Raw genomic sequence first — 20997 nt, 5'->3', positions numbered from 1 at the left:
TCATCCTAGGCCCTTCCCAGCCACCTCGAGGGCTGAGGAAACCTTCTTCTCCACACATCTATACACTGTATTTCAGCCACACCAGTTAGAAAGTTCTGGGCCAGAGCAGCCTGACGTGTCCTGAACTTATGTAAACACACACACAAATATATATATATATATATATACACACACACACACACACACACACACACACACACACACACACACACACACACACATACAGAAAATAATCTGGAAATGCATACACCAAGTATTGACAGTTTTTATCTGCTTGCCATAAGTGATTGCTATTTTCTTAATCTTGTTTATGTCATTTAATCTTCCTAAAATAACAATGTTACCATATATTCATTTTCTAGTTTATAGGAATTACATGTTACAGAAGTAACCAAAGCTTTGTCCAAAGCCCCTGGCTAGCTGGTGCTCTTTAGTTAACCTCGAGAAAGCCAAAATTTTCCTCTCTGCTATCTGTACCATTTTTACTAGTGTTCTTCATCTCTTGATGTCAGCTATTAACACTTACAGACTTTTGTACAGCACCAGTGCTGTATTCTCAATTCTTACATGAAGCATTTTCACTCAGAAAGTGCTTCATGTTGCCCAGTTGCCTAGTTGTATGTCCTAATGACTTTCTTATACATTGTGAGTGAAGTTTTTCTGAAATAAGATTTACTGTGTTGCCTCATCTCTTCTATGAACCGTATTTGAGTCAGGACCTGAGAATTTACAGCCTTTTACTGACCAGTTATTTTTTCAGCTCTTATTGGAAGGCTAGCATGTCCTGAGAACTGTGCTAATGCATTACATGCATGCTCTCATTTAATTATCCCAACCACTCTATGAAATAGGAACTATTGCCTCCATTCCACAGTTAAACTGAGGCTCAGGGTTTACATGACTAGCCCAAGGTCATGCAGCTTGCAAGCAGCAAAGCAAAAACAAACCAGGTCTGTGAAACGCAGGTCTGTCTGACTCTGGATTTGAGTTAAAAAACCCATAGTCACAGTCCAGGTCTACTTTAGAGGTTTGACTGATCACTATGGTTTGACGTCTTGTATTGTCAACCCTCATCTACCTCTAGAAGAACTGCATTTGTCTCATGTAGGGTCATCAACAGACAGAGCATGTGTGGCTGCTACTCAGTGCAGTGCTGCAGCCAGCTCATGAGACTGGCTGTTAAATGTTCAGGAATGAAACCTACCATTATGCAAACTTAAAATTAAATTATACCTTTTAAAATGTAAGAGTACTCAAAACTCATACATTTCCTAATAACTGTACGTATTCATTTTATTTTCTATGTTCACGATTGCTTACACCTATTGTATCAGTAAGGCGGAAACACTATATACATGTAAAAGGTGTGCTGCTGTGCATCTCTCCCCACCTCCACACTCGGTGAAGTCAGGCCAGTGGCTGTAAACTGGCCACAGCTGGAATGTTAACACCACAGAAATCAGCAAATGCTACGAGTCAGGGTTTCTCACCCCTGCAAACAAAAGCCAGTTTTTAAAATCACCAGCACACCACTCTATCGCTCCTCACGCCTCTTCTTTAGCAGGCCTTGTGAGTCATAAAGCCTTTTCTGTGGGGCAAGGACTTAGCACCACAGTTTTTAGTGGTGTTTTTTTAAAGAAAAAAGCATTACCCACCCAGCCCATTCACCCCAGTTCTTGATGTTTCATCCGAAGTATAAGAAGTTCCATCCGTGGTCTTTCTCCACCTCTCACTCACTCCTCTCCTCTCTCCCTAGAGAAGGAAGAGGTTTTTAATCTGGTCACAGAGGAAGAACTGGGCATGTGAAACACAGCCCTCTGTTCTCCTTCCTCTTAAAAGCATGTGTTCTCTGCCTCCAAGGCTGGCCAGCAAGTGGACGCTGCACCTGCCAGGAGACAAGAGTGTGGGTGTTGGAGGGGAAGAAGCAGGGAAGGGGCTTATTCTGCTCCAGCACCACCTACTCTGGCCAAGCACTGCTAGGCGGGGAAATGTCTAATTCTGAGACTCAGTTTTAGAGAGTACACTGCTTACATACATGGACCACACTGTCCATGATGCATCAGTAACGGGAGTGACCCTTTGGGCTTCATTTGCCTTACTCCTCGGGCATAGATGGCCCAGACCCCAGGATGGAGAGAGGAGCACAGAATAAATCCCTCAATTTCAGAGCAATCTGAGCTTCTTTATGCCCAAATTCCCTTCTTATATCAGATTTTATATTGCTGCCAATATTGAATTATCCCGGCTCCTAAATGAAAGCAATCGGTGTTCTCCAATATGTCTGAGTCCCACCTCTGCATTCTCTGCTACTTTCAGATACCAACAGAGGGAATTATATTCTGAAGTCAACAAACTTTTACTTTTCATAAAAGCACCATCTTTTAGAACATTTTTCGTAGGAAGCCTCGCATTTTAATGATTTTTTTGACTAAATTTATATTCGTTATTATAAAAACTTGCCAAGCTTCCCTTTGTTCTCCCCACTGATCTTCTCTCCCGCCCGCCCACACTAACCTTTTCCCCAATGCTTGTATGTGTTGACTGATTTCTGAAACCTGCATCAGTCAGTCCTCAGCCATGTGCAATTTTTTTCTTTCGTGTTCCTCTATAAAGTAATCCTATTTTACTGCTCATGATTCACAATCTAGTTTCAGAATCACTGTTCAGAACACTGAACATTCAAATAACTTAAATTCTTTTACACAGAAGCATGCCAATTTTCAGAATTTTAATATTGTTAATATATTACCTTCATGTGCAAATGCACCTAAACTAATTTGAAGATGAAAATCTATCCCCTTAATATCCAAAGGAAAAATATTTAGCCAACTCCCTGAGTAGTCCACCTCACTGTGAGTTACGATCGCTGAAGTCAATCCAGTCATCATGCCCACTGCTCTTGCTTTATCCCAGCAAAACACAAAACACCACAACGATCTCAGTATGTACTAGGTAAAAGGTCTGCTTCTCTTCTCCGAGCCAAATAACCCTTAATCTCATTAATTTTAAATCTTTCATTCATTATTACACTGTCCTCTACTATTTTCAGATTTTCCATGTTGCTCTTTGAGGGGTCAGAAATAAACACATCCAGAACTAAAAAATCTAATAAGAGACTAGACTAGCAATAAATGAAATTATGGCAGCCACGGGTTCCTCTGATTGTATTACGACTTGCTTCTCTGGCAGATCTACCACCATCTTAGACTCTGGCACTTCCTGGCAGTGTTTTTCTCATGCAAGAATATTGCTGGAAAGACTCAAAGGCAGTGCAGAATTATCACCACACCTGTGGGAAAGCCCACAAGCTGGGTTTGTGTGTCACTGCTGTTTTCTACCCACCTGGCTAGCAAGTTACTCAGCTTTACATGTGGGATCTGAAGTCAGGCAGACTTGAGTTCAAGTCCAGCCTCTGTTACTTACTAGCTATGAGATCCAGGACAAGGCACTTTACTGTCTTCAACCACACAATGAGAAAAATAGTAGCTAATACACCTGGCTGTTAGAATGACAGTGATGATTATAAAGACCCTGACATTGTGCCTAATACATACGAGATATTCAACAGATGGTAGTTTAAAAACAAAGAACATTTCCCCCTTCTTGAGCATTTACTTGGCATCTCTTCAACCTTGGCGAATGTCCAGTCCAGGAAAGGAATGTTTTCCTCGAGCCTTTGTGAGAGGTAGTGCTGTCCTGCTCCACTGCAGCTACGCACATGTAGGACTGTCAAAATGGCTATTTGCCTATTTCAAACCTATCCTTTTTTCTTCCTTACTAATAGAGTCCTCCTGTTTTAACTGAGCCTGAGGTTGCCCAGAATAAGACTACCTATTATATCACAATTGTTCTGATCAATAAAATATGAGCAGAAATGTCACACGGAGGCTTCCAGAAACCTTGGGTTAAGCACATCTCAGGAAGGCCTTTGTTTATTACGATAACATGGTAGAAGGAGGTATCCTGATTAATGATTATTCCCATGAGAGTTATCATATATCTCAAATAGCAATAAACAGCTTTCAAAGAATTAAAATATAACAAATTCTATGACAAAACCTCTAGCCAAAGCTTCAGATTGGTAGCGTATGTGAGAGTATTCCAATTAAAAGAGATTCTCAATACTAGTTGTACGGTATAATCACCCAGGTTCCACTCCAACCAGTTAAATAAAAATTTGCCCATTTCATGCAGGAGCAAATATTTTTCATTAGAGCACGTTTCACAAATATGCTGCAGAATTACATGGCTCAGGCTGCATTCCCAGGCAGCAATCGGCCCACTCCTTTTCAAGAGGTTCTCATGAGGGCAGAACCTTTCATTTCCTTGTTTAATGTTTACTCTGACTCCAGCTTTATGTTCAAAACAAAGGACACACAGTTCTTCCTCCAGGAGGATTGCAATTGTCGAGTTTCACTAATGGATGCACCTCGCTCTGAGCTCTGCTTTGTCTTCCCCAACTGTGGTCAGCGTCCCACTGCCTCCATGGAGAATGGGAAGTCTATTCAGCTTGCTCTTTACTATCCTGCATCAAGGTGACATTCCGATTTTTGGCTCCTGTTCTATTAACATAATTGATCACTGCTCCTACTAGAAGACCCTGGAAAATTCCAAATATTATACCAATCCACTCACCGCATCCTCGCTTTGACTTCCTGGATGCCAGAAAAGAAAAAGGGAGTAGCTAAGGAAAGTGAGATATCCTACTGTAATTTTTTTAAAGCCTGGGTGATTTTGATACACAACTAGGGTAAAAAAAAACACTCATTTAGTATATTTTAAGGAAGCATTTCTAGCTCTATAATCCTACTGTGAAAGCATCTCATGGCAACTCAGAAAAACAAACACCGCAGAACTTCAAATACTACCTTCAAGGTTTGTTTCTTTGTTTTTAATTCATTCCAGCCAAGTAGAATTAAATGCCTTTTTTTCCTTTGGAAAATATGCATCTCTCAAATGCATGTAAAACAAAAGTGGACAGTTTCAACTGCTTAGTCTAAATAAGACACATCCCCTGCCTTAGGCAGCCAATCCTAAGATTTCATGAAGAGCAATTTGAAGACTGGGGCCGAGAACACTAATAAAGTCAGACAGCGGTGAGAGTCAGACTCTCATTTTATCAGAAACAACGCAGTGGTTCAGACAACAATGGAAGAAAGCAGTTCCATCAGTGCCAGGCAGCTGATAAAGCTCCTTGATGTAGGCTTTAGACAGGAGTCTGATAAAAAGCGATTTTGCCTGTCAATAACTATAAGCAGACCTGACCTTGGACTAAAGAGCAATTTTTCTATCAGATAAACAATAAGTAGCCAAGTAAGAGGATACTTTATGTACCACCATCTACTTTTTTGAGCAAAGTGATCAATCTCTGCCACTGCAGAGGTGTTCCTGGTGGCCTCTCTAGTTTCAGCTGTGCAAGAAGCAGAGAAGAAAGGTTAGCCCTTGGGTCTGTCCCTAAGATGCAGTGACTAGGGACAACAGCCCCATGGATAAAAGATATACCAGTGCCACAGCACAGAACTGCCTGACATTCTATTCTACGGCAAAGTCCCAGGAATTGCCTCACTGTCATAGGTCCAGGGGAAGCTGCCTTGGGATAATGCTGGATGTGCAAAAGTAATCAGAAGGAAGCTCTGCATGTGTATATCCATCACCGAGAAAAATGCCTCTTACAGTCTTTTTCTGCAAAGGCTCTTTGCCAAGCTTGCTGAGGGAGCCATAAATCTTCAGGATTACCATGATCCCATAGCTGATGTTGCCAAACACATACAGCTCTTTCCAGAAGTCTACATTCCTTGTTCTAAGAGAATTCTGCAGCCCTTCTGGAGGAAGTTATCGACTTATGTCCCAAGATTTACATGAGGAATTGCAAGTTTATAAAGAGATGGAGGTCAGAAGAATAGGTCACTCCAGTTGAACTCAGTCATTACACCAACTTCATTAAATCCAAAATGTATTCTTTTTGTTTCTAATAGAGCAGGCACTTTCCAAGTCTGATTATCTAATCACCAAAGTGCTCCAACTGTCCTCCCTTTGACTCTAAAAACTCTGTTGGAAGCACAAAGTCTCACAGTAAGGTGGAAGGCACAGAGAATTCAACATATGAAACAGAAACAGTGCACAACAGCAATGCCTTGTCCTGCTGTCTGCCCTCCTTTACTCCTTGCTGGAGGCAGGCATAGAGTGGGGGGAGCTGGGGGTCAAGAAAGGTTAGGAATCTGCAATATTTTACTTTACTCTTATTTACAAGGTGGGGCAAAAGTAGGTTTACAGTTAGTTGTTCATATGGAAAATAATACAATAATTAATCAATAATACAAGAATACACTTTGTGTTTCGTGTACTCACAACCATAAACCTACTTTTGCCCCACACTGTATTTATCAACAGTCACTGATAATGCTACTGAAGATGCTCAATGATTACTCAAAGGGCATTCTTTAAAGTACAAACAACCCAAGTTTTCCATCAACTGATAAATGGATAAATAAAATAGGGCATATTCACACAATGGAGTACCATTCAGCCAACTACAGGGATAAAGTACTGATCTATGCTGCAACATGGATGAACCTTGAAAACATTATGCTGAGTGAAATAAGTGCCAGTAACAACAGGCCACATGTCAGATGACTTGATTTACATGAAATGTCCAGAACAGGCAAATCCATAGAGATAGGAGGTAGAGCACTGGTTGTTAAGAGCTGAGGAGAAGACAGGAGTGGGAGTGACTGCTAATGGGCACAGGTTTCTTCTCAGGGTGATGAAAATATTCTGGAATTACTGGTGACGACTGCACAGCCTTTGAATGTACTAAAACCCACTGAACTGTATACTTTACGATGATGAATTTTATGGTATGTGAATTATCTCAGTATCTGAAAAAGTCACTCTTTGGTTCAGCATTTCTCCTGCCCTGTAAGTCTCCCAGTCCTCAGAGGGCTGCTTTCCCAGGACTCCCAGGGTGCTATCCTTCAACGCTGCCCTATTTTGAGATCAAGGGGAAGTGATGTTAGAGAAAGACCTAGTGCTCATGCTGTTTTTGCTTCATCATGTATTAGAGGGAAAAGGGAACATGTAAAATCAGAATTTCTTGTGTAATCCTTGGCCACGGAGATTGACGTGATCCACAAGGCGCCTATGGAGACACGTTGTCCAAGCATCCTGGGGTAGGAGAGACCATGATTTTATTTTTCAAAGGGCAATTCTTGCTGAGCTACTTCTTTACCTACTAGGTGATGAACTGTCAACATTAAGCTATTTGCAGCATTTCTAGTCCTGGGCCTTTGGCTACTATATTTTGAAGAAGATAAACCACTGATTCTTATCAAGATTCATTTATAATATGAAGAACTGTCCTCATATACAAAATGAGAGATGATGCTAGAGTACCAATAGTTCACTGCTCAAAATAATTAGTTCTAATTTTTTTTTAAGTTTTTTCGCAACTTTTTGTAACTTACCTCAATGTTGAACCTAGTTCAGAGGCAAATAAGACAAGTATAAAATCTTCAAATAGTCCAAAAATCCAATTTCAGCCAAGATTTTACTTTTCCATCAATGATTTACCAAAATTACTTATCAGAAGCAAAATGACACACCAGAGCTTCCTTCCTTCCCCATGTATCATCATCTGGGGACACTAAGCACAGGGTAACTACCAAGACAGAAGCCTAGAAAGTCCACAAACTACACACTATATAATCACACTGTACATACTTACTATAAAAAGACAAATCAAAAACACACACACTCGCCCCTAAAATATCTCAAGTATGATTAAGTGAGGTTGAACTTTTCTATAAAAGAGACTCCTGGGGTACATCTCAAATATAGTTTCTCAAAACACTTAGTCAAGAATCCCTTATTCCCAAACCTGGGCCTCTACGTTTTCTAAGAAAAATGAAAATCAATACAATGCTCTGCGATGTAACTGTATAAACACCTCCTCCCCTTCCAACACCTTCCTAAAGTAAGCATCAGAGCGGAGGAGCAGACACTCCCTCCAACTAAGCAGCTCTCAGTCTATTATAACCTAACTGTCTGAAGAACATTATACTTTGACAAATCTAATTCCACAGCTAAGGAGAAGCAGGGTAAATCTGGTTATCCCCTAAGTGGTGAGATTTACAGACTTCCTTTGTTTCTGCTTCCCGGCAAACACGTTTCTCTTTACCTAGCAAGGCAGAGGATGATAATTAGCAGCTGTTATCATGCTCTAATTGAAGACCAAGTACCTTAGTTGCTTCAAGAACTCAACATCGGAGTTGCTGTTAATGAGCTTGATGAACTCTTCATAGGAGGGAGCATAGGTGTAGGCTCTCTTGTGACGTTCGTTCATGTGTTCTCTGCGCTCCAGCTGGGCGAGCAGCATCTGGTTAATGTAATCTGGATTACTAAGCAACGCCACAGCTGGCTTCAAGACTGTGGGAAGAAGAAGGCACAGCTGAAAAAGGGAGGAGTTGTCTTTATATCAGAAACTTGAAGCTACACTTGGGAAGTATTTTTAAACTACCCAAGTGGGAAACATACAAACATACCCAATGCACAGCTGCTTATCCCAAATTGCTAAGAAAGCTATCAAAATTAAGTACATCGATTTCTTTCTTTTATTTCTTTATAAGACTCAATGTTTTGTCTGCCAAAAGATGAAAGTCAACATTCTCCCAACTGCTGAAAGTGGACCTCAGGGAGGAAGTTGTTAAAAAGTCACTGACACCATTACAAATTCATTCATTAACTTTAGGTTCAAAGGTTCCCTTTCTCTCTGAAGTTGATTGTATCAGCTAATGGGCACCACTGGCTAATCCTGAAATAATAAATGAGACAGTCAATCAATGTATATTAAATGCAACACTATTTATTTGAAATTCTGAGATAGAAAATATTTTGCTTAGGTTCTATCTTCTTTCATTTTTCTTATCCTGGCTAAACATTTCCCTAGATATACTTTTTTCTAGTAACCACATCATATTGGTACAGTTCCTTTTTTTATTTACTCCAAGTTCATGATATAACATATAGGCACTATCAGTGAATCTTGTAGCAAAGGTATTTTAAAGTAAATGCATACTGGAGTTTGACTATAGATACTCTTTCATTAATGATATATTGTTGGCCTAGATAATTCAAAAGCTACCCCAAATGGTTGCTTCCCTATGGAGAGCATAGGGTTGGTTATCCTATGTCAAAATAAACAACAAAATGGACTCTGCATTTGGTAATGTTATATAAAAATCTGTTTGTCACATATGGCCAAATGATGCACTCTCTAAGTGACATTTAAACGTAAATTTTGAAAATATGTTAATTCTCATATTTCTAGTATGCAGGTCCACACAGGTGTCCTACAAAGTGTTATCAATCACAGTGTGTAGCACAAGCATTTGCACAATTATCGCATTAGTAATATCGATTACTTGTGAAAGTCTACCTTTTGTTGTGAGAATTTCTGCAAGCATTATACGTAAGCTGAGAGACTGGACATCCTTTGAAGGGAGGAGACAAAACACCAGAACCCGAGAACATGTCTGTAGGAATCGTACTTCTTCAACCGAGTTCCTTAAGCATGCATGCAACACAAAAGGCCTCGGCTGTTCTTCTTGTCTAAAAAAATAAATACGTGAGAGAGGAAAAAGGAAAGAAAATTCTAGAAACAATTCGGTTATATGCCGTTAGGTAAAAAATATTTCAAATGGGCAATACATTGGTTTTAATAAGTGTGTCCACTCCTCAACAACAATAGTCAATCATTTTCTCAATCACTGGAAAAATGCAAATGCATGGCCTTTTGGGATTTCAAGCCTTAAGAAGTAGCATCAACAGTTACAGATAACTCCCAAATCATAGCAACAATCCAAAAGGTATGAGTATTTCTTTAACAAGGTTATTTTTAAGTCTCTGAATTCTCTTCAGAAGTGTGATCTACAGCTCCACTTTTCAAAGAAAAACGCTAACAAAGCATAAGCCAGGAGCACCAGCCAACTGTCCTGACTAGTGATCATGGGATTAAAAATCTATGGTATTTCCACTGGGGAGAGACCATGACTTGATGCTACACAGCTGGATGGCAAACCGCCTTCTGAGGCTCCCAACTATTTTCCACCCAGTTTTGCCAACCTTGGCCACAGACTCTGTTGGCACTGACCCCATCCCCATCCAAGGGCCATTAATTTGGAGGATCTGAGTGAAGAGGAGTGGACAGAACTTTCTATACCTCATTTCCATACAGTATCTTGATAGTAATTCAAGAAAGATTAGGGAGGTAATTTTTCCAATATTTTCCAGATAAGAGGCAAAGTTTATGGGATTCTCACAGTAACTTCTGGCCAATACTGGGAGGAAAAAAAATAAAAAATCACTAAATGGATGGGGAAGAAGCATACTAGGTACTACAGAGGAAATGAAACAAATAAATGCATATTGCAGCCTTATGACTAGTGTCTCTCAGAAGTAAACTGTGATTTCTTTACGCACGAGAGATTAAAGCCCAGTTTCTAGAATATATATACTAAAAAAGAAAGGTTTCCTCTTTGTCTTCTCCAACAAATTACAGGTATTCAACCCGAATGTGCAAGGCCAACAACACGAACAGAGATCTTTAAGAGCAAGCCTTTGTACATATGCTAATATATGTTGACCTTTTTAAAATGGTACCTTCAATTATTTTAAACTCTAACTATGCTGCCAGCTAGAGTTGATATTTCTATATAGTAAGATTTAGATGCTACTTTGTCATTTCTAGCACTTTTAAGGTGACACTTTAAGATATATATTTGGTTACTATTACTGGGGGAAGTAGGCCAAAAACACAATCCACTTTTACAAAAAAGGCTTCTTTAAATAACAGCAAGATCCCTCTTAAAGTGTACACAGTCCCTTCCCTGTTCCAGTAGAAGGCAGACAATGAAAGGAGCCTGATCCTCAGACTTCCTCCCATTCCTCTCCCTCCTAGAGCCAAGTTAGGGGAAAACCGGAGTGAGCCAGGTCAGAAGGCTCGTCAAACGAGCTTGGTCTCTGGAAAAGGGGAAAGGTGAATGCCTCCCTGGAAGCCTCTGCCAACTCTGAGGAGGATATTCCCATGATGCTCCCTGGAAAGTGGGTAGCAGGTATTGCTTCAGAAGCCGAGGAAGAATCACGAGTCACACGGCTGCTTCGAGGCCAGGAGACGGCACCCGGCTTTCTGGTGTGCCACAGCCCAACCCCAGCAGCACCCTTTTTATTCAGTACGAATCTGTTCCTGCAGTTTCTACTCCTTACTTCTGGGTTTTCATTCCTTGAGTGAGGACAAGGGCTTTCTGTAAATTTCATATGTACATTCTTATTTCAATTTCCCATTTACACCGAGAAGTATATACGATCATCACCCTTTTATAGGTGAGAATATTAAGGATCTGCGTGGTTAAGTGAACGGTCCAAATCACAGAGGCAATAAATGGCAGAAATAACTCTCCAGTTAGAGGGTGGACAGACGAGAGGAGGAAAAAAATCACAGCGATAAAGGAAAATGCATGAATAAAAAGACGATTCTTCCCCCTTAGCAGCAGGCCAGTGCTTGACTGGTACACATAACACGGAGATTGGAAAGAGACTACAAAATTAAAGATGCTATCAATTTAATGGCATAAAAAACAATCATTCTTAGATTTTTCTGAAAGCTGCTAAACAAGACAGAAGGGACAAAGGAAGGGGAAGCAGAGGCAAGAACTGAACGAGGTCTGGACTGGCTCAGAGCAGCAACAGCATGCTGGCCTGGAGATAAACACAGGCCGACCGCAAGGCTGCCGCCACACACCTGCCTAACCATCCACCAGAGGATGTGTTGCTTTTATTAACGCAGTTTATTCTCGTCTGATAGTGGCCAATTCAACTGGAGCCTCCCAGGCTGTCACGCCATTTCGCAGCCAGTGGATATCTGCACACTCGTGGAGATTTCTAGGACGAGGGCACAGTTCACCTGGGCAGGCAAGGACAGAGCCAGCTAACAAACCTAAATGTGCAGTCTACCAGTCTCACTGTGAGATGTGTAGATGATGATAGACCGGCAGATCTTAGCTCTCCAGGGTTCACCTCCAGGGCACACATGATCATCTATATGCAAAATGCCAGTGACCTACTGGCACTTTTTCAAATAACCATAATCCCAGAGGACAGTGATAGAATCTTTTCTTTAATAAGGATCATCTACTAGAGCATCTAGGCAGAGCCTCGATAGCAGTAAAATAAATCAACCCTGGGCATAAGACAACTAGAAGCCCAAAGGAAAAGGAGCTCCTAAAATGAAATCAATTCTCTATTTCTATTACTCTGATGCTTTATCTATAATAGCTTCATATTATTCACAAAAGCAGTAATTTCAGAAGCTGGTAAGTGTCTCAATGAAAAATATATTCTCATGTTAAAATTAGGTAACAATAAAAATACTAATTTCTCTAACCACTTGCTCTTCTCCCAAACCTAAATCCAGCAGTCTTCTAACTAGAATAAAACACTGATTTAAAATACTGTCCTCTATTGGAACATAATTTAAATGATTTACTTTAAAAGGAGCTTCCACTGAATTCAAACAAGTCTTGGACAGTGTCTGACAGGTAGAACTGTGGAACACTTTATATATATAAACAGATCCATAGCAAATCAGCAGGTGCTCCAAGGGGCTGCTAAACCCTCGAAAGGAGAGGTGGAAGCTTCTGGGGATGTAACCCACCAGCCCTATCCCTCAGTGTTCTTATTAGTTCACTTACTCCCTTACTAGAAGTTAATTTCTCTATAAACAGCAATATTCAAAGGGTGGTCTGGAGATTCCTATGTGTCCCCAAGACCCTTTCAGGAGGTCTCTGAGGCCAGAACTATATTCATAGTAATATAAAAATGTCATCTGTTTTTTTCACTCTCAGTCTTACAAGCACAGTGGGGTTTTCCAGAGGCTAAAAGATGTGTGACGACATCATCACTCTGACGGTTAATGGAAAGTGTACCATGCATTCCTGTACTTTAAAGTTTCTTAGTTGTAATATCTAATATGGTAAATATTGACAGCTATAAGTGGTGAGCTGGTAAATGTTTAACAACTGGCTCTCCAACGGGAAAAACAAAGTTCTGATTTTCACCCAGCATTCACCCATTTCAGAGTAAATACCCCACCATGGCCAATTACAAGCTAATAACGTGATGCCACTGAACTCACAAAGTTGGGAAGAGATATGCAGTCAGCTCCTGCAAACCAGGACAAGCTGGCCCCAGCACACCACGAGACATAACCCCACAAACAAAAGCTCTTTTAGGCTTTCAATAACTGTGAAGAGCAGACGGCTCCTGAGACCAAAAACCAAAAACCACTGCTCTACAGCAGTTTTTTCAAACCATGGGTTGTGACCCACAAGAAATAAAAATTTACTTAGTCTCAAACAACATTTTTAAAAAAATGTTAAAGAACAAAAAATATCAGTTATCAGTTATCACATGTACTGTTATATTAAATTGGGTCAGGATATAAAATGTATTTTTTACTACGGGTGCCAGTTTTTTACTATGGGTGCCAGTTTTCAAAACACTGAGGGGGCAGAAAGTTGGAGAATAGTAGGCATGTGCTGGCTCGGTGGACTCTGGTCCCATAAACCTGTGCCAGGTAAGACCCTGGGAGAGAAGACAATATAGGGAGAGAGGCAATAAGCTGAGAATGGGCAGCGGCTGCTCTACAAGTGTGTTTAGCAACGAGGTCCACTGAGCAACATCAGGGGCAGAATGAGATGGCTTTCTGATAAACTCAAATGACAGCCCTTCTTGGAAAAGAATATGAGTTACACCTGCCCAATAAGGATGCCAGCGCTTACTGAACAAACCTCTCTAGTGCAACGGTGCAAAAAGCCAGCAAGCCTAATATTACCAGCTTTCACACTGAAACAGCTCTAATTATATCCCACAAGCTCCAATATTAAGTTTCTTTTAAAATTCAATTTTCAAGGTATGGTGATGCTCAACACAGGACTCACACACAAAACAAACAAACAAAAACAAACTTTAAACTTTTCTAAAAATTGTAAACTCACAGATACTCTTCACAGTATCAAACATTATACCTAAATTTTCTACTTCTAGGTATCCATAATACTATAAATAATTGATGATAGTGCTGTCTTGGTAAAATTCATTTCACTGTTTAAGTTATTTACAAAATTAAACAAGTCTCTAAAGTGGTTTTCTGTTAGAAAGTTATTTTCAAAAATCTATTCCATCATAACACTGTAATTACTCCCCTCAATATGTCTACATTTCAAGCCAAGTGTCAGCAAGATAGAATATTCTAGAATTCTGTCTTGGCTGTGATCCCTTAGTCAATGAGAACAAGATGCCCATGTGAAAAAAAGGAGAGGGAGGTTTTTCATATTAGAACACTTACCTGGCATTCGCAGCTTTCAGGTCACAGAAGTGAGTGAGCAAGGTCCTCACAACATCATTGCAGACGACTTTAACTACATCCACGTGGCTCAGTCTGTGGTGCAGCTGTTTGGCGATTTCCCAAAAGTCTTCCAGGAGCAGGTTGTAAAGCTGTCCCTCATCTTTGCTGAGGTTCCCATACCAGGACAGCACATAATCTCTGTAACTGTAGTCAAACACTACCGGGGATAAACAGAGAGCAAAACTCAGATGAAAGAAGCAACACCGAACAGCATTTCCACCAGAGACTGGCCACCTACTACTCAATACTCACTGTCTGAAACATGGAGTAAAAAACAAAACAAGACATAATCTTCCCTAAAATCTTTCAAAATGAGATTCTCATCTAACTAGAAGTTTGGAATGTGGTGACCGGCGATCATATGTCCTGGATTCTCCTGGATGGCCCAATTTCTAAATAGCCTATCTTGGTGCCCAACTATCTGAAACAGAGCATCTTAGACAACGGCAACGCACTTATGGGCATGCCAGCTGTCAATGTATTGCCTCTCAGCTCCAAATTCAGCCTTTTTTGCCATGCTTTGATATTGGAGCTCGACCTGTACCCATTTCTTCTCTGTCAAAATGTTAAGTTTTATCAGCAGAGGGTGCTGGGGGTCACTGAGGAAGAAGGGGTGCTCTTCCTGGTTCCTGTGTGCTCTTCTTGGGTTGTTTCTGTGACGTGCCACTGACAGCACATGAGGGGCACTGGATGGTGCTCACCACCAGCAAGTTCCAAAAGCACCCAGAGAGCAGCTTCCCAGAAAATTCTGCTGGCACCCTATAGGTGGCTTCCCCCAGCCTACGGTATCTCCCCAAACTTCTCCACCAACAAGTGGGCCAAGGCTGTGCCCTCTCCACTGAGACCTGATCTCAGCTCCCTATAGGAGGGAATCCTCTTCCTAAAGTGCTTTGCCTCAGCCAGAGAGAGCCCTAGAGATAGCGCTCCCATCATCTGCTCACCCATAGTCTTCAGAGTTCTCTTTACCCCTCAGTTCACCCCATATTACAAGTTAATAATTATGTTACAACTTTCCCTGTTCAACTACTATGTGTTTTCTGACTCCTAACAAGACTCTGGCTAATGCAGGAAGAACCCCATATGTCAGAAATCACACCGGTCTCAGCAGCTGTGGCTGACCACCTTCTTTGGAAGAGTCCTAGTCTCTATTTTCTCAATTCTGGATGAATTCTATGCCTTGGAATTAAATAACCTTAGCTCCAACACCAGTGCCGTCCAGTAGAAATAGGAAAGCCACATTTGTAATCTTAAGTGTCTAATAGCCACGTTAAGAAAGGAAAAAGAAACAGGAAATTAATTTTAATCATATGCTTGAATATAATATATTCAAAATATTATAATTTCAATATACAATCAATATCATAAATCACTAATGAAATATTTTGCTGTTATTCATGCTGACTCTTCCCTCACAGGCTAGTATGTATTTCACACTGTCAGCACAGCTCAATTTGGACAAGCCACATGTGTACAGTGGTTTCCACGTTACTCAAGGCAGCTCAAGTCAATATAGAAAAAAAAGAGGAAGCCAATGATCTTTGCAAGAAAGCAGGTCTGGGCTTGAGTGGTGACTCCTACTAGGGCCCCAGGGAAGCAAAACATTTGGCCACATACTCTTGTACCCAACTCAAGGACACTGGGCTCTTTTTTAATCACTACTTATTTCGCTAGGTTCTTCCTTTCCTTTTTCAAACACCACTTTGATGTGACCATACATCATTTCAGATAAATAACTTATCTTCCTGCTCTGCTTTGCTTGTCTACACGCTAATCTACCCCAGGAATCCAGTGGAACAAACTGTAAATTAGGACCCTGACCTATTCCACGCCTGGCACCCAAATGACTAACCCGTAGTTCTCAAATAACTTTTTAGCCTAAGATTTCGTGCTCATTTTATTCACCTTGGCCACTATGTACCAACTTTAAGTTGTTGGGTTTTTTGCTTTGTTTGGTTTTGTTTTTTGGAGGAAAAGGGGGGGGTGTCGTTTTTTTAGAAAACTGAGTAGCAAATGGAATCTCCAGCTCAGGCCTGGTATTCACTCTCCCTGGCGATTCCACATATCTGCAAAAGCCCACAGCTCAGAGGAAGCATTACTCTTGTTTTAATATCCTGTAATGGCATTTTTCTCAGAATATCAACCATGAAAGCATATCCAATGTTTTTCCATATTTCCAGAGTTTCTCAGCTTTGTAACAATTTACAAAATAGCATCTTAATCCCAAAGTTCAAAAACATACACAGAGTATCAAAAATGTTGTTCACAGACACACATACAAAGGTTTTTAGATAAATCCTCAGAGTGATTCCATTGGCCTCATTCATGCAGAGAAGCTAATATAACTGAGCTTTACAGTTAAGAGTAATTACTTGCTAAGAGCAAGGACTAAGGGCAGACACTGAAAAGAGAAAACAGTTCTACCTCAATCTTTCACTATTCATTAAATAAATATTTATAGAGGGCTTCTGGCATGTAAGGTGAAATCAATATCCACTGAACATGAAAAAAAGGCAAAACAAAAGCAAAACCAACAAATGAATCTCCTAAGCCCTCCAGCAATTTTCTGCTCACTTCCAGATATTAATTTGAACAAATGGCTGTTATGTTTTCTAGATTCTGCAAAAAGTAGACACATCTTGCCCCTAACTGGACTATTCCATTAAGAAAAAAGCAGAAATTATTTCTGACCCAGATGTAAGAAATTAAATTGCAAAAGCAGGAATGAACCAAACCTACAATCTCAATTATTGGCAACAAACAAATAGACCATGGTTTCTACACAGTAATTGAGTTTCATCCCCTCCACAAACTGAGGTTCTGAGAAGCGAAATAACTTGCTCGAAGCCAACCAGTGGCAAAGCCAAGCCTCCTGCCAAACATTCTTTCTACTCAGCACACTGAAGTCTTACACGAAGGTAGAACAAGTCACATTATCTATTTTAAACTAACTTCAGGGGGAAATTTTAAAATAACTGTTCTTAAGCATTTCATATAAACTGAACTCAAATTACTATAGCCCTAACAAGTATCCCTGTTATAATTTGCAACATACCAAAAGAACCTCAATTTTATCAAGGCAAGTCTACTAAAAATAGCTTATAATATTCAGAATTTCAATTAAATATACTGGTACCAGGGTTTAGAAATGTAAATTAAAATATTCTACACATGCAAATTATAATCACCACAGATATTCTAAATGCTTATAAAATCACTTAGCCTTCTCAAAACACATTTTTAGGTTCTAATTCCTTATTAAGTTAAATGTCCAAATTTTTTAGAAGGTAACTTTGGTTTAAATTTGTCTCATGTTGGTTTTCAATGAAATATTTTGAATAATTATTTTGTTGCCTTGGCCAGGTGGCTCAGTTGGTTGGAGCGTACACCAGAAGGTTGCAGGTTCTATTCCTGGTCAGGGCACATACCTAGGTTGTGGGTTCAGTCCCAGGTTGGGGTGTGTATAAGGGGCAACCGATAGATGTGTCTCTCACATCAACATTTCTTTCTCTCTCCCCCTTCTTCTCTCTCTAAAATCAATAAAAAACATATCCTCAGGTGAGGATCTAAAAAATAAATAATTATTTTGCTTACTGTGTAGAAAAGCTTTGGAATATTAAGTTTGTTAACATATTGGCAAGGACTATGTGATTAATACACTTTATTACTAAAATATATATACTAGATAAACCTTAGTCAAACCTGAAACCTCACTCTAGGTTTGGTCTGTGTGGGGTATGGTCTGCATGGCTGTGAGAATTGTCACTGACAGAGAGCTAAGTGGGAGAAATACTCTCTTGGCTGTACTCTCTGCATCTTTTTTATTTTATTTTTTCCTGTGTTTGCTTTTTTTCCCAATTTTATTTTGTATTGGTTTGAGGTATAAAGCTGAGTGGTAAGACAGTCATACACTTTACATAATGTTCCCCTTAACATTTCCAGTACCCCAACTGGCACCATATATAGTTATTGCAAAATTCATACTGTTTTTTAATAACTATTGCTAATTGCATAAATTTTACTCTCAATAATCATCTTTAGAGCAGCCTATAACTCTCCTTTTGGTAGCTCATATAATGTTTAACTTCCTTGTAAATCATTTGGCTTAAAACAAAGGACAGCAAATTGTAAACATTAAGAATACGCCAAAAAAATTACTGCAGCAAAATATAGTTAACTAAAGTTCTTACCCAAAGGCTTTGGATAATATTTTCTTCTAAAAGAAATCACTGCACAAAAATTAGCCTGAGGATAACATGGGGGTTTTTTGTTCTGTTTTTTGTCAACTAGGTCTCAGCCCTGCCCTGTCTTTTCCCCCCAAAATTATTCCTGAAACAAATTGGTCCTTCCTAGATAAACATGCCATGCCTATGTGCATAGAAATGTCTAAGTCTTAAAAAAATTAAAGAAACACCATGTTCAGAATAGATTCAATGACATGGAAGCATAGATGAGACTGACGAATGTCAGAGGGATGGAGGAGGGCGGGTGGGTGGAGGGGGAGAGAGTAACCAAAGAATTTTATGCATATATGCACAACCCAAGGACATGGACAATGGTGGGGAGAAGGACTGGGGAGGGGGAAGGAACGGGGTGGAACGGGTCATTGGGGAGAAAAAGGTACATCTGTAATATTTTGAACAAAAATAAAATTAAAAAAAAAAAAAGAAACACCATGTTCAGAGCAGCACTATTCACAACAGCCAAAAGGTAGAAGCAACCCAAGTGTCCACTGATGGGTAATGAGTGAATAAACAAAATGTGGTATATACATAAAATGGAGTATTATTCAGCCTTAAAAGGAAGTAAATTCTGACACATGCTGCAACACTTGATGTACCTTGAGGACATGATGCTAAGTAAATAAGCTAATTACAAAAGGATAAATGCTGTATGATTCTACTTATATGGGGAACTTAAGAGTCAAATTCATAAAGACAGAAAGTAGAATGGTGGTTACCAGGGGCTAGGCAAGGAGGATTGGGAATTGTTTAATAAAGTATAGAGTTTCAGTGTTGCAATATGAAAAGAGTTCTAGAGACTTTGCACAATGAAAATGTACTTAACACTACTCAACTTTATACTTAAAAATGGTTGAGATGGTTAATTTTACATTACATGTACTTTAACAACAATTTAAAATAATAAAAAAAATTGAGGGAGTTGCAGTTCCAGGGATGGTGGGATAGTTTATATCAGACTGAAGAAAAAAATTTAAGAACTACTTAAAGGCACTAGGAGCTATCAAAGTAGGTAGAAACTTCCTTGAAAGAAGGGACTAGCACTGGGTACAATTCACATTTATAAAACTTTCCCCTGAAGGCACTCAAAGGTCCTAGACACACAAGGCAGTTCAAACTTAGACTAAACATCTGTTTTGTGTGTGTGTTTTTAAGATATCAAAAAACAGAGTTAGAAACCACCCAAGCAGCTAGAAATAAAAGCAGAACATACCAAAAAGGGTAAAGCCACAAAACCTGGGTATAAACTCTCAGACCAGTTGATGACTCTAAACTACACATGTATGGGGGTAAGACCACAAGGAGACCAGTGGAAGGCTGAAACACCTGGAAGGTTAAAAGAGCCAAGCAGAGACTTCAATAGCTGTCCACTACAGGGCAACAGTTTGGAGGTGGAGTCCTGCTCAGTTAGAGGTATGATTGTGGGTTTCCACTGAAACAGTGGTAGGACCATGAGACAGATGAGTCAAGCCTAAATCCCAGGAAGAAGGGATTCACCTTAGACTAAGTACAAAATCCAAATAGATCCACCCTAAAAAAAATGTATAAAACCATGTATCTTCAAGGTAATCAGTGGGAAATTAAACTGCATACTAAAACAAAAACTAATATTTACCAGAAGAAAACAGTATTCATTTTTCAAGAAAGTAGCATTCACATTGTTCTGTACACAGTTAAAAATAATTAGACCTGAGAAGAAATCCAAAAAAAGTAACACACAGTTAAGAGAAGAAACAATAGAAACCAACCCCAAGATGGCCTAGATGTTAGAATTAGCATACAAGTACTTTAAAGTAGCTATTATAAGTATGTTCAAGGAATTAAAGATAAAAATAGTAATAATAAGTGACAGGTGAGGAAATATCAGCAGAGAAGCAAAAAAATGCAAAAAAGAACCAAAGAAATTCTTAACATGAAAAGTACAATATTTGAAATAAAAAAATTGCTGGATGCACTTAACTAATGAGGCAAATTTTCTGAGAAGGTTGTGGTTACATGATTATATACATTTCTGGAAATTATTGAATTGTACATTTAAGATCTGTGCATTTCAAAGTATGTTAATTTTACCTCAATAAAAGCAACTGGAAATTACTTTTCAAAAGCATGGTTTTGAGATTAAGAATAAAAGTCAAATTTTAAATCCAGTAAGTTTTATCAAAGTCATCACAATTTACTAATATAACAGAAATATTTTTAAAGTGTAATTACAGTCCCTGTTCTAAAATTTTTATAAAACCACACAATTTCAAACTGTCTCTGTACTTACACAGTATTCATTTTTCAACTTGTTATATGGTG

At 39.4% G+C, this 20997-nt stretch overlaps 1 protein-coding gene across 5 annotated transcripts in view; it reads right to left on the bottom strand.

Annotated features, from left to right (window-relative positions):
• The window catches only part of SNX25 (sorting nexin 25), a 99523-nt gene that overhangs the window by 41890 nt on the left and 36636 nt on the right, over positions 1–20997 (bottom strand). For all 5 annotated transcript variants that reach the window (XR_015714017.1, XM_016211292.2, XM_087814087.1 and 2 more), the window contains 3 exons: positions 14399–14615; positions 9434–9606; positions 8238–8424 (listed from right to left, as the gene is read on the bottom strand). Coding sequence is in view for 4 of the 5 variants with exons in the window: in XM_016211292.2 (XP_016066778.2) it covers positions 8238–8424; positions 9434–9606; positions 14399–14615 (577 nt within the window). In the remaining variant the exon portion in view is untranslated. The remainder of the gene's footprint in view (positions 1–8237; positions 8425–9433; positions 9607–14398; positions 14616–20997) is intronic.

This window comes from Miniopterus natalensis, chromosome 2 (assembly GCF_054644295.1).
Source record: "Miniopterus natalensis isolate mMinNat1 chromosome 2, mMinNat1.hap1, whole genome shotgun sequence".
Taxonomy (NCBI): domain Eukaryota; kingdom Metazoa; phylum Chordata; class Mammalia; order Chiroptera; family Miniopteridae; genus Miniopterus; species Miniopterus natalensis.
This window is presented reverse-complemented; position numbering and strand designations above follow the sequence as displayed.